Here is a 17,619-nt window from a genome sequence, read left to right on the forward strand (position 1 = left end):
TATGAGGGAGAGCACGAGCGGGAGATGCCGACGCTGTAGCTGGTGACCCGAGGTTCTTGATCTGGAGAAGAGTCATGCAGATACAGAGGCTGCTCAATCGATTTCCGCCTCGTCTGCCACTTCACTCCTCTTCCTTCTGTCCATATCCCGTCCGATTTGTATTTACACCCCCACAAACTTTTCATTTGACATCGCGAGCTATGGCGACGCAGCCTCAACCAGTTGCATCTACTTCTGGACCGATCCAAATCCCTGCTCTGGAAAGCCAGCACGCGGCGGTCGGCGCCACGAAGGAGCAGAAGGACAAGAAACCGAAGGAGAAAAAAGGGAAGGAGGGAGCGGTGTCGCAGTATCCGTTGGAGGTGCGTTTTTGTATTTGGGGCGATCGGGGACAAGTGGGTTGATTTTATCGGGTTGTGGTCAGTTGCAACCTCCTCCGGAATTCTTCGACCACCGTATCAAAATATTCGAGAAACTGAAGGCGGAGTATGACGAGCATGTCAAATGTGCGTACTTCAACCTTTACTCGATCTATTTAGTCGATACGAGGGAGGAGTTATATTAGCCCAACCTCGCGAAGAGATCACCGTTACGCTTCCGGATGGGAACGAGAAGAAAGCTACCAGCTGGGAGTCGAGTCCCATGGATATCGCCAAGGAAATCTCCAAATCTCTTTCTGAGCGACTTGTTATTGCGAAGGTCGATGGTGAGCTATGGGACCTTGAGAGGCCTCTGGAAAAATCTTGCAAGGTCGAATTACTCGACTTTGAGCATCCGGAAGGTAAGTGTTATACAATATAACGTACGTTTCATCTGGTTGATCCAACGAATGCATAGGCAAGAAGGTGTTCTGGCACTCTTCCGCACACGTTCTTGGTGAGGCCTCCGAGAGACATTATGGTTGTCATCTGTGTATCGGCCCTCCGACAGACGAAGGTTTCTTCTACGAGATGGCCATGGAGGACAGGTAAGTAGTCTCCGACATGGTTATAGCTCCCATTCTCACTTCATGACATTTGTCCAGGACTGTATCCATGACGGACTACCCGTCCCTGGAGAAGGTCGCCGAAAGCGCCATCAAAGATCGCCAGAAGTTTGAACGCTTGGTGGTCCCAAAAGAGACCCTCCTCGAGATGTTCGGCGTATGTAGCATTTTTAACATTCATCAACACGTAAACTCACGATCATTCTCTGTAGTACAACAAATACAAGAAGTACCTCATCGAGACCAAAATCCCCGATGGTACTTCCACCACGGTCTACCGTTGCGGACCCATGGTCGATCTTTGTGTCGGCCCTCATATTCCTCACACCGGAAAGATCAAGGCTTTCATGGTCACCAAGGTTTGTGCTCCTCTCCTGACTCGTTCGTTACGATAACTAACAGTTATTGTCAACGCTACCCAAACACACTCCCACGAACGTCCCGCAAACTAAATACAGAGCTCCGCATCATACTTCCTCGGCGACGCAAACAACGACTCGCTCCAGCGCATCTATGGAATTTCTTTCCCCGACAAGAAGCAGTTGTCGGAGTACAAGGCTTTCCTCGCCGAGGCGGCGAAGCGGGATCACCGAAAGATTGGTAGGGTAGGTCAATTCCGCCTTTCAACGTGTTCAAGGTTGTACCTTGACAGGCGCTGATCATCCCGGCTTTGCTGACAGGAACAAGAACTGTTCTTCTTCAACGACATGAGTCCTGGAAGCGCATTCTGGTTGCCGCATGGTACTCGTATCTATAACACCCTCATAGAACTGATGCGGGTATGTCCTTTACACCTTTCTTGAACCTGGAGAACACGTTCTGACGTCCCCGTTAGTCTGAGTACTACAAGCGTGGCTACCAAGAAGGTACGCTCCCTTTCTCTCTTTTTTATCCTTCCTCAAGACGTACTAAACCCACATCGTCGCGTTGTACCGTCCAGTCATCTCCCCCAACATGTACCATTCCAAACTCTGGGAGACCTCCGGTCACTGGCAGAACTACAAAGACGATATGTTCACGCTCGACATCGAGAAAGAGAAATGGGGTCTCAAGCCGATGAACTGTCCGGGTCACTGCCTCATCTTCGACTCTCGCGACAGGTCGTACAAGGAGTTGCCGATTCGGATGGCCGAGTTTGGAATCATACATAGGAATGAGGCGAGCGGTGCGTTGACGGGGTTGACGAGGGTGAGGAGGTTCGTGCAGGATGATACACATGTGTTTTGTATGCAGAGTCAGGTACGATTTCGTCTCCCCACTCATTATGCTTCCTCCCTCGCCGCAACGACCGCTTATTGGATCTCTTTTGTTCTATTCCGTTCGGTGTAGATTGAGGATGAGATCGCGGCACTGTTTGATTTCATGGAACATACATATGGTTTGTTCGGGTTCGAGTTCAGCCTCGAGTTGTCCACTCGTCCCGAGAACTACCTCGGCGATCTCGACACCTGGAATGTGGCCGAAGATGTACGTCCCCTTTTCTCTGATCACGCATCTGATGTCCCTCACCTTGTTCGACGCACACATAGCAACTCCGTAAAGCCCTCGACAAACAATACCCCGGCAAATGGGAGCTCAACCCAGGCGACGGCGCCTTCTACGGCCCCAAAATCGACATCACCATCCGCGACGCGCTGAAGCGCTCCTTCCAGTGCGCGACGATCCAGCTCGACTTCCAGCTCCCGAAACAGTTCAACCTCAAGTTCCGCAGCGCGGAGGAGGGCGTGCATCCGCGACCGGTGATCGTGCATAGGGCGATATTGGGAAGCTTGGAGAGGTTTATTGCGATTATTACTGAGCATTTTGCCGGGAAATGGTATGTTGTTGTTACTCCTCTATACTTCATTTTTGGAAGGGTGTTGAAGGCCAGGTGCTGACAAATCTGGTACTGGGTGTGAATAGGCCATTCTGGTTGTCCCCTCGTCAAGTCGTTATCGTCCCAGTCGCTGCTCCATTCGTAAGTATTTTTCTTCATCGACCCTCTTTCCGCCATTCGTTGAGTCTAATGCTCCCCTTCTTACTCGTCTTGTTACTCTGTAGAACGACTACGCCGTGGAGATCCAGAGCAAGCTCTCCGCGCTCGGTCTGTGGGTCGACGTCGATACCGGAGGAGACACGCTCCCGAAGAAGATTCGTAACGGCGAGACGTCGCACTACAACTTCATTCTTGGTGCGTCACTTTGCTATTCTTGCTGTCTGTCCGTCGTTCTGACTGGGACCCAATAAATAAACCGCAACACTATCTACGATTTAACCACTACGGTACACTCAACATCCACACCGCCCGCGAATCCACGCAATCACGAACCCACAAACCCACAATCACACAAAACCACCGAAATAACACAATCGCTACAAAATTACACCTAAACACAAAACCACAATCTACAACTAAACTAAATAGTCGTCGGCGAATCCGAACTGAACTCTCGCTCTGTCAACGTTCGGAACAGGGACGACGTCGGGTCCAAGTCGAGACAGGACGCGCTCGTCCCGCTCGATCAGCTTGCGGAGATGATGGTCAAGCTGAAGACGTCGAGGAGTTTGGAGAATAAGTTGGTTTGAGGTGTTAGATGTGCGGTTAATGAGTTTCCGTGTTTGGCTGTGCTTGGGTGCTTTCGGTACTGGTTTGTGTGCAAGTAGTGGGTGTTTTGCGTTGGGCGCGTTGAAGGTCGGTAGGGTTTGTACAAGTAGAATTGAAATACGAGAAAAGCGTGCTTCGAGATATTGATCCGAAAGGGGACTTGAGGGGGAAATGTTCAAGGAATATTTTACGCTTGTGTTTGTGTTCCTTGAGCGTAGCACGATCACACCGCACGCGTCACACATGTTTATCACACATGAACCCTTAAGCTATTCCGCCTAGTTGTGACCTCTGTTGAACAGATATTTGACGACGCTCAGATATATTTCACATGAATAAAGGCAAGGCAATGGGGGAGGGACGTACGAGTGACATGATGGCATCGCGTTCTGTTTGGGGAAGCATGTTGATCTGTTCGGGAGCCATAGCCAGGACCTGCATGAGCATAGCCTGCAGAGGATGTTACGCACATCAGCACAGGAATTCTTTCGAGGACAAAACGCAGGACATAGACATCGACGTACACGTTGTTCCGCAGGAATCGCATCCAGCGGGTTTCCGCTCGCCCCACCGGTTCCAGTACCAGCATTAGGTCCAGATCCCCCGCCCATAGGCGCATTCGGCCCCTGCATCGGCCCCTGAGCCTGAGTCGACGGCGGTCTCCCCATCGGTACGTTCGAAGGAGGTGGGCCTCCATAGAACCCTCCTCCTCCTCCTCCTCCTCCAGGTCCTTGTGGCGTATGCGGTGGAGGCGTATGGTAGTATGGCTGTTCATAGTTTCCGTACTGCGAACGCGGATCGCGAGGTGCAGGAGCCGACATACTAGCCGGTCCTGGAGGAGGACCTCGGGGATCATGCGTATGCGCGCGTGGGTCGTGGGTGTGTGTGGCGGAGAGCGGTGGCGGAGCGTGTGCGGAAGGTGGAGGGAGGGCAGAGGTCAAGAGGGTTGGTGCAACGCGAGTTGGTGCGGGTGGGATGAGGGGGCCGGAGGGGCCTGGGAGGTGGGGTTGGGAGGATGAGAGGGTGGGTGTGGATTTGGAGGTGGCGGCGAGCATGCGGTTGAGGATTGCGGGGTCGACGATTTTGTTGAGAAGGAGAGATTGGAAGAGGGCGTAGGAGAACTGGGGTTGGGAGGCAAGGAGGGTGCGAGCTTCGTCTGGATGGGTTATTACGAACGCCTGTGTGAAGTATCCAAGAAAATGCAAGACGTTAGTCAGATAGCCTTGACATGGGTTGGAGAATAGGTTGAACAGGCAGAGATTTGCGGTGTATGCAGATGCGATTGAAGCCATGCAACTACATCGCCTGACGATTTCAGAGGTAAATGCCGACGTACCTTCATCTGTGCCAACACTTCAATCAATTGTGCAGGGTTCATCGTCGCCAACGTCTGGCTTATCACATCCAGCGACGTCATCCCAATGGGTAGTGGCGCTCCAGTAGGCAGCGACTTCAAGAACGCGTCCCGTTCCCTATCAATAGGTCCTCCACCGCCACCTCGAGGGCCATACCCTCGATCCCCACCTCGGGACTCCTCCCTCTCCCTCCACTGCGCTCGGGTCTCCCCACCGTCGACGAGTTCGCCGCGTACCGTCGTCTTGCCTTCGAGGAATGGGTCAGAGTCTGCGAGATCTATGCGGAGGGGTCTTCCTCCGACGTCGACGTTGTTCAGGTTGCGAACAGCGGATTGGGCTGTTTCGTGGTCTATATATGCGCGAGTGAATTGATACATTCGAGTCAGAGGCGGAGAGGTCGCGGTGATCAGAGTGAAGGTAAATAGAAGCTGATGTAAAGGCCCACGCACCGCCGAATTCACAAAAGCCATAGCCTTTTGGTTTCCCTGTATCACGATCGTATACAAGCCTGTTTGTGCCGAGTAAAAGGACGATGGAGATGAACACCGAGTCTCACACGCAACAAAGATAGCGGACCTGAAGCCAATTACTTGTCCGACAGATTTGAACACATCGATGAGTTGTTCCTAAAACGATTGTTCTATCAGACCCTATGTAACTGGACAGCATGCAGAAACAGAGGGACGTACCTCACCCATGTTGTAGGGAACATTACCCACTAGAGTTCGTGGAATATCAATGACTCTGTCAAATAAAAAAACAAAACAGGTAGCTTGCCAAAAACGACTTTGCTCATGCTAGGCAGATGGTTGAAGAAAGAGTCTGTGAAAAGTTAGAAGTCGAACAAAGAATTACGCGTCAGGATTGTTGGAGGCCTTAGTCCCTACGCCACAAATCGTATCAGGCGGGCTAACCGTGAGAATTGTCTGAGACATTCTTGGGTTGACACGCCACCTTGTCCGGGCCCCATCACAATCAATCATCATGTCTTTGAATGAGGTTGATCACCATGCGTTGTAACAGAGAATTAATGATGTTCCATGAACCATAGATGTACTCAAGTAACGGATTTCTCTGTCCCTCATCCACAATATCGTACAAGCAACCAACGAATAACAAGACAATTCGTGCTAAAGATAGAGGTGTAGAAAGGAAAAGTAACATTACAACTCCACGAGCAGTGATTCAACTCGCAATCATTTCCAACACACGAGTCAGATATTCTGTGAAATCCCTGGCTCAATCTTCTCCAACTTCGAGATCAACTCATTCCAAATCCTCGTCCTCAACACATCCTCGTCGCCCCACTTCCCCGAATCCAACGGCGAGGGATGGACTTGACAATCGCTCAAGTACTTTCCGTGAGACTCTCTCCCAGTGGAAGCGGCGTGGACGAGCGTACGAGCACCGACGGCGGTCTTGCGTTGTAGGAGGAGCTCAGAGACAGCCATTGCGGCGCCTTGAAAACCGGAGACCTCGCGCCGAAGTGTGGACTCGCAGAATCCTGGGTTGAGGGTGTTGACGATGACGAATGGTTTGGTGGAGGCGGACGCGGATATGCGAGTGGCGAGCTCGCGAACGATAAAGTTCTCGAGGAGTTTCGAAAGATTGTACCTAGAGCGACCGCGAATAAGTAACAATCACATGAAACGGTGAGGTTCATAGTAGAAAAAGGAGAAGCAGCCAAACGTTGAGTGAACGCACCGATCCTGCATGTTCGAGTTCGGGTCGTTCAACTTATCAAAAATATTTTCCGCTTTCCTCTCCTCAAAGGACGACCAGAACGCCACCTCGCTCGAAACGATCGTCAAACGCGGCGTAACCCCAAACTTCTCCGCCGTCTCTCTTAACTTTGGGAGCACCAACAGCGCGAGTAATGTCGTCGAAATCACGTTCGTCGTGATCGTCGCCTCATTTCCTTCTTCGAGCTCGAACTTCACCTTCACAACCCCCGCATTCTCCAGCAACACGTCCAGCCTATCCAACGTGTTAACCCGTGCCGCGAAATCCTTTACGCTCTGGTAAGAAGAAAGGTTGAGAGGCCAGACTTCTATCTTCGTAGAGGTGTGCTGAGACTGGGAAAGGCTGTCACGGAGTTTCTGGGCAGCGGCCTCGCCTTTGGAGATCGTACGGACGGCGAGGATGACTTTGGATGCACCGCGCTCGGCGATCTGTTGGGCGGCAGAGAAGCCGAGACCGGTGTTAGAGCCGGTTACGATGACAGTCTGACCAGCGAAAGAGAGATTTCGGTCGAGTTTCGGTGTGACGAAAAATTGAGAGTACAAGAAGGACGGGACTCCGCCAGGGGTTAAGCGAGGCATGATTGCTGGGGTGTGCTATCCTCATGCAGATAGGGAGATGCAGTCAGTTCGTGTACGTCGCACCAGAGAGTATCAACACACCGATGAGAGATGTGGTGGCCTAGCTCGCGAAAGTTGGTACGCTATTGAGCGCGGTACAATGAGAGTTTTATATCTCGGCGACGACAGGGGCTGTCGGGAGTCTCCAGGAGCCCACAGCGGTGTGGGCCCAGGGGCGCGACGGTATGAGACATATGTTAGCAGCGGATACAACAGCGTAGCCAAACGTATATCACGATCGGCCAAATGCCGGTCAGCCGCGAAGACGCGTATCAGAGACATACGCGTCCGACAGAGCGATCCTCGTGCCACCCAACTTGAAGCAGTCATGTCAGATATCCACAGTCGCCACACTAAGATATCCGGGGAAGATGCAGTGGACCAGACCTCAAGAAGTGAAGTTTATGCTCAGAAAAGCAAGTTTTTGAGACTGTGGCCCGAGTTTGGCAGAGACTTGGAGACACTCGAGTAGATTGGTTTCAAGCCGACTAGTACTCTATACGCGGCGTCGCACACAGAAGTTAAAATTAGACAGGAGGTTATAATTAGACGGGGCGATAAGTGAAACCCGAACAATATCTCAACTATGGTTTCGACAAGTGTTCAGTGGGCTTTCTGTGGGTCTGCCAGATGGTTGCGGTACAAGTGAGATGGTGAGGTTGCCAGATGGTGGGAAGTGACATCATGGTCGCGGCAGCCTCCCGGAAAACCCCGAAGACGCAAGTTGAACGTTGCAATCTCTCGCCACTCGGATTCTGTGCCACCGTCTGGACCAAGCACGTCTCCCTGTCCTACTGTGGCGGACTAGGAAGCTGGACGGACATAGAAGCTGGACAAACTTTTCTGGAATTTTAAGCACACATATTCGTGCCTTCATCGCTCTAGATAACCTGTAGGCCTACATCGTCCCGTGCAATATGTAAAAATATTTTGTGTGATCCCTGTGAGTATTTTGTAGAAGATGGTGAAATGTTGTCGGAGATGGGGTTTGTGTGGCCATTTTGCCACATGCAGGGAGCTCGACTGACATGGACACCTCGACTCGCCTTTAATATCAGCGTACATGCTCGTAGAAATCTATGTGTGGTATAAATGAGGACATGCCATAAGTGATTCTAAATTATTCTGGCAGACCATGGTTGCCTACTTTTGCATGGGACATCTTTTGTTGAGGGGATCCTCTGGCTAAGGCGCCACAAGAGGCTCCCACTTCGTGAGGCTCTAGCTCCAGCATCCATGATCTTCCTCATACAAAAAGTTTATGGTCTTGGAGACCCAACAAAATAATTCCTCTGCAAAGGTCTGCTTGTTTTTAACAGACTGTTTGGCTTCTATAGACGGCACGGTTTTATAGAAATGACCAATTTTGCACCTCTCAAACATCCGAATGAAATATGAGCGCAGAAAGTCGTGCAGCACCCCACAAATATTTACACAGATAGAATGATCTATCTTAAAACGCTATGGGTACTTCTTGCTGCTGGTCGTCTAACGATTATGTGTACGAAATCGGTGGGCAAGGGGGTGTGGCGCCTTTTGACATCTTTTTCGCCACTCATTCGGCAATAGCCGGGCCCTTTCGGCGCGCGTCCAGCTTCCCTGTTTTGCCACTTTCCCCACTCGTCGTCGCAAATTATTCATTGACGATGGTTTACTGCATCAAGCTCTCTAAGTAGATGTAAATATACTTAATAGATGTCAGACTACCTAAATGTGTCACTTAGTTTGCAAGTCATAGACAGGACATTGATTAAATAAGCGAGAAAGCCCATCTGTCCAGGATCCTAGTCCGCCACAGTATGACTTCCCTCAGACGATATTGCTCGGCGCTCGCTCTACGCTTGACATATGACTGATATGCTCGTAATCTGGATGATGACACGGCATGGACCCTGGAAGATGCTCCGTGCTCACTCGAGCATAATGTTGGCATAATGATGAAAGGAAAGGGGAAAATAACTGCGCCATAAGCCAACACATACTGAGCACTGAATCAAGCAAATCGAATACCGGGGAGTATTATTATTGAGAGGGAATCCAGATTTGACTAGGATTCACCGCCGAAAAACGCATCCGCATCTCAGATGCTGCTCGAAATTCCCGGTACTATCCTCTCCAACTTCTCCATAATCTCTGCCCAAACTCTCTTCCTCAACGTCTTCTCATCGCCCCACGGCCCCTTATTATGATCCAAAGGGAACGGATAAACTTTACAGTCCCTCAAAAACATTCCGTGCGATTCCACCCCTGCACTACCAGCTGCATGTACGAGCGTCCTAGCGCCGACCTCGGGTTTGCGTTTGTGCATGACGAAACCGAGGAGGCCCACGGCGACGTGGAGGAGAAGACCGTCGACGTCGCGTTCGAGGGAGGAGGCACAATAACCGGGAGTCGGGGCGTTGACTATGACGAGTGGTCGAGAGGCGGTGGAAGTGGATGAGATGCGTAATGCGATCTCGCGGACGGCGACGAGTTCGAGGAATTTCGACAATTGATAGCTTTAGGAAAACAGAATAATCTGCGTCAGAAACTTATTCTGACACTGGACCTTGAGGAATGAAGACTAGATATCATACTCACCGATCCATCATATCTGGCTTCGTCGGATCTGCCAGCCCCCCGTCCTTCCCAAATACCTTTCCCCGCGCCGCCTTCCACTCTCCAAACTTCGCCACAAATGCCATCTCACTCGACGTGAAAGTCAATCGAGGTGTAATCCCATACTCCACGGCCGTCTCCTTCAGCTTAGGGATAAGGAGCAAGGCGAGCAGGGTCGTGGAAAGAACGTTGGTCTTGATCGACACTTCGTCGGGTTCGCCTCCGTCCTCCGGCTCGGACACGAGCTCGAAATTCAATTTCGCTACACCAGCGTTCGCGAGCAGGACGTCCAGTCTATCCAGCTCGTTTATCGCTCGGGCAGCGAAGTCCTTTACGCTCTGGTACAGAGAAAGGTCGAGCGGCCAGACTTCTACGATCGTGCTCTCGCGCGAAGACGGTGGGAAACTGTGACGGATTGCTTGGGCGGCGGTCTCGCCTTTCGAGACGGACCGAACGGCGAGGATGACCTTGGACGCGCCGCGTTGGGCAATCTGTTGTGCGGCGTGGAAACCGAGGCCGACGTTAGAGCCGGTGACAATGATGGTCTGGCCGGTGAAGGAGAGTTTAGGGTCGAGTCTGGGGGTGGTGGTCCATTGAGAGTAGAATGTGGTTGGGAAGGTGCCGGGAGCGGGCATGGTCTGTTCTGTGGGATGGTGGTTCGTGTGAGCGGCGGAGATTGCGAGGTGAAAACGTGGTCAGTATGTGAGGGAGTGAGCGAGGGGATGGGGGTGTGAGGATGTGAAAACGAACTGGTTAAGGAGGGCTCGAATTGAGTGTCGTGTTATGCAGGTAGAGGCGAAAGGTAAGTAATTCTGAGTGCGTTTATATACTTCCGAGACCGGTGAGAACGTATCGCGTTCTTCAGCACGGAAGTGGACGGTACCAGCGTGATACATGAACGGTTTACATGTTTCCACCGGGACGAAGAGCTAATCTGAATTCAAGAGTCGATGGGTCAAGGACAATGGTCGATGGGCCACTGATAATGGGCGACACATTATTCAGCGACATTCTCAGTTCAATGAGATTCGACTCACGGATATGCCTGAACAGTGTGCAAGATCTTGCACCTGCGACGAACAAAGATGAAGATGGACCATACAGAGCCCGATGTCACTATCAGGGGCTTAAGCGCCCAACATGAAACGGTTTAGGAGCCTTTTGCTCGGTTGCACCACAGAAATGTAGCCATTCAAGCTCTCAGAGATGCTGGCTGACCTACTGACTGAGGCTGTTTAGATATCTCGAGCTTCCGTCTATCATACGCTGTTCACAGAAATACCTGTTCCGCTCGAAATATTGTCCCCGCACGACGAAGTATACCAAGAGTACGCCAAAGCCGCAGGGAATGAAGTTCGAGTTTATGACTGCATATGTTCCTATTTGCTCGGGCGTCATAGCTGGGACCTGAGTAGCGAGTAGATACTCAAGCTCTAGAGTCCGAACAAGACAGTGGTCCTTCTAGCACGAGGTACGGTTCTTAGCGTAGATGATGAGAGAGTCAACCTAACCATGTGTCTGAATAGAGGTCTCGTTAAGACAGAAGGTTGATAGTTGCACAGTTCGTTGATGGACGGACGAAAGTCTGCGTGGATGATTGTCGTCTCTGAATTGTGGGCAAAGAGCAGTACCAGTCCACGTCGTGGAATTATGTTCAATCTCGAAGCAGTAAGAATTCCACAGACCGAAAGCTATAACCATAACATTTTGACAAGTTCGAAGCTGCAGTCACGACAGGACGTCGTAGCTACTTCATATCCGGAGTCTGAAACTCAAGGCCCCTAAACATGCAATATAATCAGTCACACCCACTCCATCATATGGCACAAATCAGAACATACGACGCACGGTACCCTTGCCATCCGATCTCCTAAACAAACTCGCCACCTCGCACTCGACCATCCAATCATTGCCGCACAGCAGCATTCTGAGCGAGATGCTTCCCGTTGACGGCAAGGAAGTGGTAGAGAACGACAGTGATCATGGAGAGAGAGCCGAGCATGTTAGCGAGGAAGTAGAGGGTGTCGTGGGTGATCATCCTGCTATTTGGTGTGGCTCTTCAATGCGAGCGGGTCTGCGAAGGAATGAATGTCTGAATGGGTGATTAGATAAGGAAAGTGAGGTTAGTACAAACAAGGTGACAAGGTGAAGTCTTAGTGCTGTCGACATACAGATGATCACTGGTCTCAGTAAAACTATGGAGGTGGAGGAGATGAGTTGAGGAGAACCACTGGGACGTGGCGCAGCAACGCGGTTTGCCCTGCTTTGCCACGTCGTTCGAGTGGCACGTGATGCGAACGCGTCGCGTAAATTACGCGTCTTGTGGTTTCGTCCTCGATATTTTACCCTATCCCGCACCGGAAACCAGAACTGAACAGCGATATCATTGATTCAACTGAAGTGTCTTGATTTCCAGCACTTTGAACCAGTGGCCGTTCTCTAGAAATCGAAGGAAAGAGATTGGCCAGCGGAAACTTCCGAGGCAACATCGTCACCGCAAAGTTGACGTCGTGTGGCACTCTCACTGCTCAGTCTTTTGGATAGCATCCCCACAGGCCGCTCGTCATGCAGGCCTCAAAATCACTGACCCATGCTCGTTGTCTTATATCACGACGAACGACCCAACACATTACGACTAGAACGGCCTGCCTCTCCACTTTCGGAACATGTCGACCATCGCAAAACTCAACAGCACGCCGAACACCTTATTGTCTTCACCCGCATCTACCAAAACGTCCCACCCGCACCTTCTTCTCATCTAATAATCTTCATAATGACCCGCATCAAACACCACCTGAACCACCAACATCCTTCACTGACCCAACCCGCCCCGACCTCTTCTACCACCTCGTCTTCCTCGAGCGCAACTCTATCACGCACTCGCCCTTCTCTTCAGACGTAGATGCGGGGGATATACCGGTGTTTGCGGTTTCGTTGCTGGAGAGACCGCCGCCGTTCGCTGCGTCGAGTACGGTTCTGGGGTGGTTGCCTGCTGAAGGGGGAGGTGCGGAGGATGGTGCGGAGGATGGAGGAGAGGGAGAGGGAGGAGTGGGGTTGAATGATTTTACGGAGAATCGTGAGTGGTTTTTACATTTTGCGGAATATACGTTATGGTGCAGTGTGCATGCGGGTTTTTCTTTGCGTTGTGGGTGTAAGATGAAAGAAAGGTCGTAGAGAGCGGCTATGGGGCCAGTGTGGCCCAAGCCCATTCGGTAGGGATTGGTCTGTCCCTCTGCGCTGGAAAAAACAAAGCACTGAGTCTTCAAGGCGAAGTTCAGCACTTATATTCTGTATTTCGCTTTTTGTGACTAACTACAATCAATGGGCGGCTCAAAGAGCATTTGCCTACCGTGCTCGAACACCTGCTTGCTTTCGTGTGGCGTTTAGCACACATCATGCCCGACGTCCTTTTTTTCGACATAAATCATTGAAAAACACGACACTAACCACTCCTGCTTTCCTCGTCACGTAGCTGCATTCCGTCCACTCCTCCACGAAGCTATCTCCTCAGGCCTCGCAGACAGCGTAGACGACATCCAAATGAACGGAGCGCTTCAGACACAATCGGGATGGATGCACATCAACGGTAAGCCTTAACCATCCTACTTTCATTCCGCGTATATATGATGTACTTGTGCTAATATACTATTGTTGGAATCCAGATACACGGAATATACCTGCGCTAGGTCGGATAGGCGATCCGGATGACATTCTGGGATCGGTGAGGGTGGAGGAAGGCAAGGTCAGTTTGCGTTCACTCCTTCTTACTCCTCGTATTCGCATTCACGTCAACACACTTGGGCCACCCGCTGATCATCATTTACATTTGTTATCCCACCGTCCACAGATCATGCCAGAAACGTACTCCCCCATGCCTTCCTATCGCGTCTGCACGGGCGATGGTGTGACGAAACTTACGGACGGACTGGCGGAGCGGTTGAGGGAGGTGTTGGAGCGGAGGGCGAGGGAGGAGGAGGAGCGGGAGTGATGGGAGAAGTCAGTGTAGCTCAGTACATTTCGTATTCCGATAATTGCAGGATGACACGGATGTTTGGATGAGCACTTGAGACACTTAGACCGTAGAGTCATAGGACAAGTGGAAGAAGAACTCGATGGCAGGTGGGCGTCTTGTGTTAACCGTGTAGAAGATCGCATGAGACATAGAGACATACATGTCCTGCTGAGATTTGTGTGACCCGGGGTAGTCCTTGTGAGACGCAATGATAGGCAGAGGAAAGACAAGAAAACGGTTTATATGTATTGCAGTACAGAGAAGAGGGAGAGGGACGTAGAAGTACACGGGTGAACATGAAGAAACAGAAACGACTTCATATGAATGCTTCGAGGACGAACAGAAGCAGTGGGCTTTTACCGACCGTACCTGCACATTTCGATAAAACGTCGGTGAGCAAGATTACGATGCTGGATCAAGGATGTTGAGACGAGAAAGTAAGGCAAGAATACGTACTTCTGGAGCTCCCACTCTCTGTTGTCGAGAGGACAGACGTTCCTCGTCTTGAGCCACCGGGAGATGCAGTGGAAGTGGAACGCGTGCTGTTCGTCCGATGACGCGATATGGCAGATTTAAGTAGTTGATTTCAAAGGTCCACGTCCGTATAAGTGCGTTGTGCGGTGTGAGGGAAGAGCGAGAGAGAGGAGGAAAAGGGAACGTACGTTACAAATACCCCAAGCGGCGTTGCATTCCTCGCTGGTGGCGGAGACCTGGTTCGCCTGGCAGTCGATGCCTTCATGACCGTAGGTCGATCGTCAATACTGATATGAGGAAGTGAGAGGTAGCATGGATAGCGCACAGAGATCCATGATGTGGTTACGGCAGATGGCGCAGTTGTCCACGACGATGTCTTCAGGATCGAGACAATAACGCGAAGACGACAGTCAGCACACGACCTCGCTCATTCCTACTGAGTTATATTGATGTCAGTTGATCATGGTACGTACCCCAGGCCCAGAGAGCTACAGCATTCCACTATATAGCACGATCCAAAGAATCAGATTAGAGGCTGCACAAAGGTCAGCGCTTATATATGAAGCCACACCTTCTTGACCTCGAAGCGTTGCTTGCCGTCCTTTGTCTCTGCCTTCTTCACGACAGTACCAGCAGTGCTCGAAGCGGGAGGGTCGACGTCCATGTCAGCCATCTTGTGTCTATTTTCTTTCGTGGGGTGGGTGGTGGTGGAGGAAGAGGCAGATGAGGACGGTGATCAGAGTCAAGCCAAAGACGCCACCGGCCGGGTGCAGCGAGGACCGCCACAGGCTCGAAATTACCTCATCAATTCGACTCAACAATTCAGAAAACGCGGTCCCGTGACGTGCGCGTACCACGCTCAAACCTGCCCTAAATCGTTGAGGCAGGCGTGCGCGAGGCGGTGAAGACGTTTTACCCATTTTTGGGTGGCGAGTTCGATTCGAACCGGGGTCGTGCCTGTTTTGCCTTGCCTTGCCTTGTTGCCTTTGCTTTCTTCCTCCGTCTCTTCTTCTCTGGGCTACCCATCCCCAATCTATCCGCTTACGTTGCCGATGTGCTGATCTACGACCCATTGCTTTATCTACTCTCACAGATCAACAAACGAACGACGAACGTACCGCGCAACCTGCGATCAAGACCTACCTACGAACCGACAAGACTCAAGATTATTCAGGACTCAAGATTTGAACATACCGACTGCAAACTATGTCTGGACCGGGAGGACCTCGTTCTCCCCTGTTCGGAACGGCGACTTTTTCTTCACTCACGGAGGGGCAGCGTTCTCCGACAAGATTCTCATATTCTGACCGATCGGGTGAGTCTTAGATCGGATGTTTAGTTCCGTAGGTGTGATTGAGACTTGCACCTTGCTGGTGATTGTCTCAGACTGGTGTGATGTCTCAGTCGGAGGCAATCAGGATCGTTGAGGATTTTGTTGTTTCGTTGCGATGGTCGTGGCTATGTTGACTCGAGTCGAACAACGTGTAGAGCCTCGTGTTTAGTCTCGACGAACCGCTTCTTGATTCATTCTATCGTAGTTGTTCTTTCATACAGACAATACTAACAATCACTTGCTATTGACAGGTACACCAACGCACCTGTCCTCCGACAGTGGCAGTGGCGCCCCCTACCGCTCCCAACACACACGTTCTTATACCGACCCCTATACCTACTCCGACGAGAACTCGATAGATGACGACGCCGAAGTCGAAGCCGCCCTCGGAGTTCTCGACGATGAGCTCGACAACACCGAGGATGCATTGACGGAATGGTCCCGTGCGACGCCCTATTCTGGTTCCGGCTCTGGGTATGGAAGTGGGTCGTACCTCGGGTCAGATACGTTCACAAGATCGGATACGCATTCGGGAACGGGGTCTCCCAGTTTTATTCCGTCGAGTTTTATTCCGTTTACGAATACGTTGAGGGATGGGAGGATTTTGAGCACTATTACTGAACGGACCGAGCACCCGTCTTCGAGACCTACTTCCCATAACTTCTCCGGCTCTGGCTCGCGTCCCAATTCTGGCGCTACCGACCCTCGTAGATCTGGTCATTCGCGTCATCTAACGGAGCCTACGATTGTCATCCCCGATCGCCCGACTCCTCCTCCTGGTCGTAGGACAGGCGACCTGATTGCGCTTTTTGAGGAGCGGGGTGGTAGTTCTCCTGGCGTTAGCGGACATACAAGGACGGGGTCTATGCCTGGTCCTATGGGTCCTAGGTCACCTAGTCCCTACACGACTACAAACTCTATTTCGATGCCAGCGTTCGGGACGTTGAGTGGATCGACAAGCTATGGATATGGGAGTACTGGAGGGTATGGGAGTGGTTCTGCGTCAAGACCTTCGAGTCCCTCGAAGACGACACAGAGTCGATCGACACCTACGCCCGGTGGTGCGCGTGCGCCTGGCGAAGTACGGAGTACCACATCGTATACCGCATCGCAAACCTATAACACGAACACTTTTACGCCTTCTTCCTACACTCCGTCGTCGTATACGCCAACTGTCACGAATACGGTTACACCGACGGCGTCACCACTGAGGAGACCCCAGGCTTCGCCTAGGTCGCCGTTGACTTCGGTGAGGAATATCGTGGCGGCTTGGAAGGAGAGGAGTACGTCAGGAAGCAAGACCTCGGGGTCATCCACTACCAGTTCCACTCCCCAGACCGGATCTGGGACCACTGAGACTCAAGGGGACGGGTTTTTCAGTTTGAGGAGGAGAGCGGAGAGGAGCTCGAATAGGATGAGGGATTCCCTTGGTGGCGACGAAGCGGGGCCTAGTGGCTTTGGTGGTGGTGGAAGTGGCGGACAGAGGAGGAGTGGCGAGCAAGTCCCGAGTACGCCGAGGAGCGGGAGCACGTCGTTGGGCTCGAGCATCATTCCTCCGCCGTTTGATTTGGCCGAGTTGGGCAATTTCGCAAAGGCCGATCGCGAGGTGAGCTTTGTTTCCCCGTTTGGAATTACCTTTTTGGGCGAAGGATATACTTCCGGTCGATCTAATCTTATCGCACTTCAATGATGCTTTTGCCCCTATCCTGCCGTCTCCGTTTCCTCTCCATACCATTTTTCGTTGTCCTTCTCGTTTTGCTAACACAATGTCTTCACGACCAGCCTCTCCGTATCGGTCTCCTCTGGTATCTCAACGTCCACGCCCCGCCGCCATACAGATGGCAACGCTGCCAAGCCCTCCTCTACCCCCACATGCTCCTACTCTCTTGGATCGCACCCGGTGGCGGACGCGGTATCA

The 17,619-nt window shown here is 51.6% G+C and overlaps 7 protein-coding genes across 7 annotated transcripts; 3 read left to right on the forward strand and 4 right to left on the reverse strand.

Moving 5' to 3' along the window:
* The first annotated feature begins 93 nt into the window (after positions 1 to 93).
* On the forward strand, positions 94 to 4,530 carry STEHIDRAFT_120992 (threonyl-tRNA synthetase). The gene is made up of 17 exons (XM_007303545.1): positions 94 to 362; positions 425 to 506; positions 566 to 781; positions 838 to 967; positions 1,025 to 1,142; positions 1,198 to 1,344; positions 1,444 to 1,590; positions 1,666 to 1,764; positions 1,821 to 1,851; positions 1,926 to 2,224; positions 2,315 to 2,452; positions 2,515 to 2,801; positions 2,888 to 2,942; positions 3,026 to 3,155; positions 3,390 to 3,860; positions 3,936 to 4,019; positions 4,094 to 4,530. Exons 1-15 carry the CDS (start codon positions 201 to 203, stop codon positions 3,548 to 3,550), a joined length of 2,202 nt encoding a protein of 733 aa, XP_007303607.1. The 5' UTR covers positions 94 to 200; the 3' UTR covers positions 3,551 to 3,860; positions 3,936 to 4,019; positions 4,094 to 4,530.
* An 8-nt stretch (positions 4,531 to 4,538) lies between these two features.
* STEHIDRAFT_78229 (uncharacterized protein) lies at positions 4,539 to 5,779 on the reverse strand (the record flags this gene model as incomplete). The annotated part of the gene is made up of 6 exons (XM_007303225.1): positions 5,702 to 5,779; positions 5,614 to 5,642; positions 5,501 to 5,550; positions 5,374 to 5,432; positions 4,906 to 5,273; positions 4,539 to 4,747 (listed from the first exon to the last, which is right to left on the reverse strand). Coding segments are annotated over exons 1-6 (732 nt in total), but the record flags the coding sequence as incomplete, so codon positions are not given.
* A 359-nt stretch (positions 5,780 to 6,138) lies between these two features.
* On the reverse strand, positions 6,139 to 7,245 carry STEHIDRAFT_56627 (NAD-P-binding protein; the record flags this gene model as incomplete). Its single annotated transcript, XM_007303188.1, has 2 exons — positions 6,139 to 6,538; positions 6,629 to 7,245. The coding sequence occupies 2 exons, from the start codon at positions 7,243 to 7,245 to the stop codon at positions 6,139 to 6,141; spliced, it is 1,017 nt and encodes a 338-aa protein (XP_007303250.1).
* Positions 7,246 to 9,364: 2,119 nt separating this feature from the next.
* On the reverse strand, positions 9,365 to 10,517 carry STEHIDRAFT_156328 (NAD-P-binding protein; the record flags this gene model as incomplete). The annotated part of the gene is made up of 2 exons (XM_007303546.1): positions 9,365 to 9,782; positions 9,865 to 10,517. 2 exons carry the CDS (start codon positions 10,515 to 10,517, stop codon positions 9,365 to 9,367), a joined length of 1,071 nt encoding a protein of 356 aa, XP_007303608.1.
* Positions 10,518 to 11,499: 982 nt separating this feature from the next.
* On the forward strand, positions 11,500 to 12,105 carry STEHIDRAFT_120993 (uncharacterized protein). Its single transcript, XM_007303547.1, has 3 exons — positions 11,500 to 11,663; positions 11,731 to 11,974; positions 12,054 to 12,105. The coding sequence occupies exons 1-3, from the start codon at positions 11,533 to 11,535 to the stop codon at positions 12,057 to 12,059; spliced, it is 381 nt and encodes a 126-aa protein (XP_007303609.1). The 5' UTR covers positions 11,500 to 11,532; the 3' UTR covers positions 12,060 to 12,105.
* A 342-nt stretch (positions 12,106 to 12,447) lies between these two features.
* On the forward strand, positions 12,448 to 14,076 carry STEHIDRAFT_139063 (uncharacterized protein; the record flags this gene model as incomplete). Its single annotated transcript, XM_007303548.1, has 4 exons — positions 12,448 to 12,958; positions 13,355 to 13,468; positions 13,545 to 13,624; positions 13,730 to 14,076. The coding sequence occupies 4 exons, from the start codon at positions 12,448 to 12,450 to the stop codon at positions 13,868 to 13,870; spliced, it is 846 nt and encodes a 281-aa protein (XP_007303610.1). The 3' UTR covers positions 13,871 to 14,076.
* A 12-nt stretch (positions 14,077 to 14,088) lies between these two features.
* Positions 14,089 to 15,055, reverse strand: STEHIDRAFT_96405 (RING/U-box). The gene is made up of 6 exons (XM_007303549.1): positions 14,940 to 15,055; positions 14,842 to 14,869; positions 14,694 to 14,744; positions 14,557 to 14,627; positions 14,351 to 14,436; positions 14,089 to 14,263 (listed from the first exon to the last, which is right to left on the reverse strand). Exons 1-6 carry the CDS (start codon positions 15,039 to 15,041, stop codon positions 14,251 to 14,253), a joined length of 351 nt encoding a protein of 116 aa, XP_007303611.1. The 5' UTR covers positions 15,042 to 15,055; the 3' UTR covers positions 14,089 to 14,250.
* Positions 15,056 to 17,619: the final 2,564 nt, after the last annotated feature.

This window comes from Stereum hirsutum, assembly GCF_000264905.1.
Source record: "Stereum hirsutum FP-91666 SS1 unplaced genomic scaffold STEHIscaffold_6, whole genome shotgun sequence".
Classification (NCBI taxonomy): domain Eukaryota; kingdom Fungi; phylum Basidiomycota; class Agaricomycetes; order Russulales; family Stereaceae; genus Stereum; species Stereum hirsutum.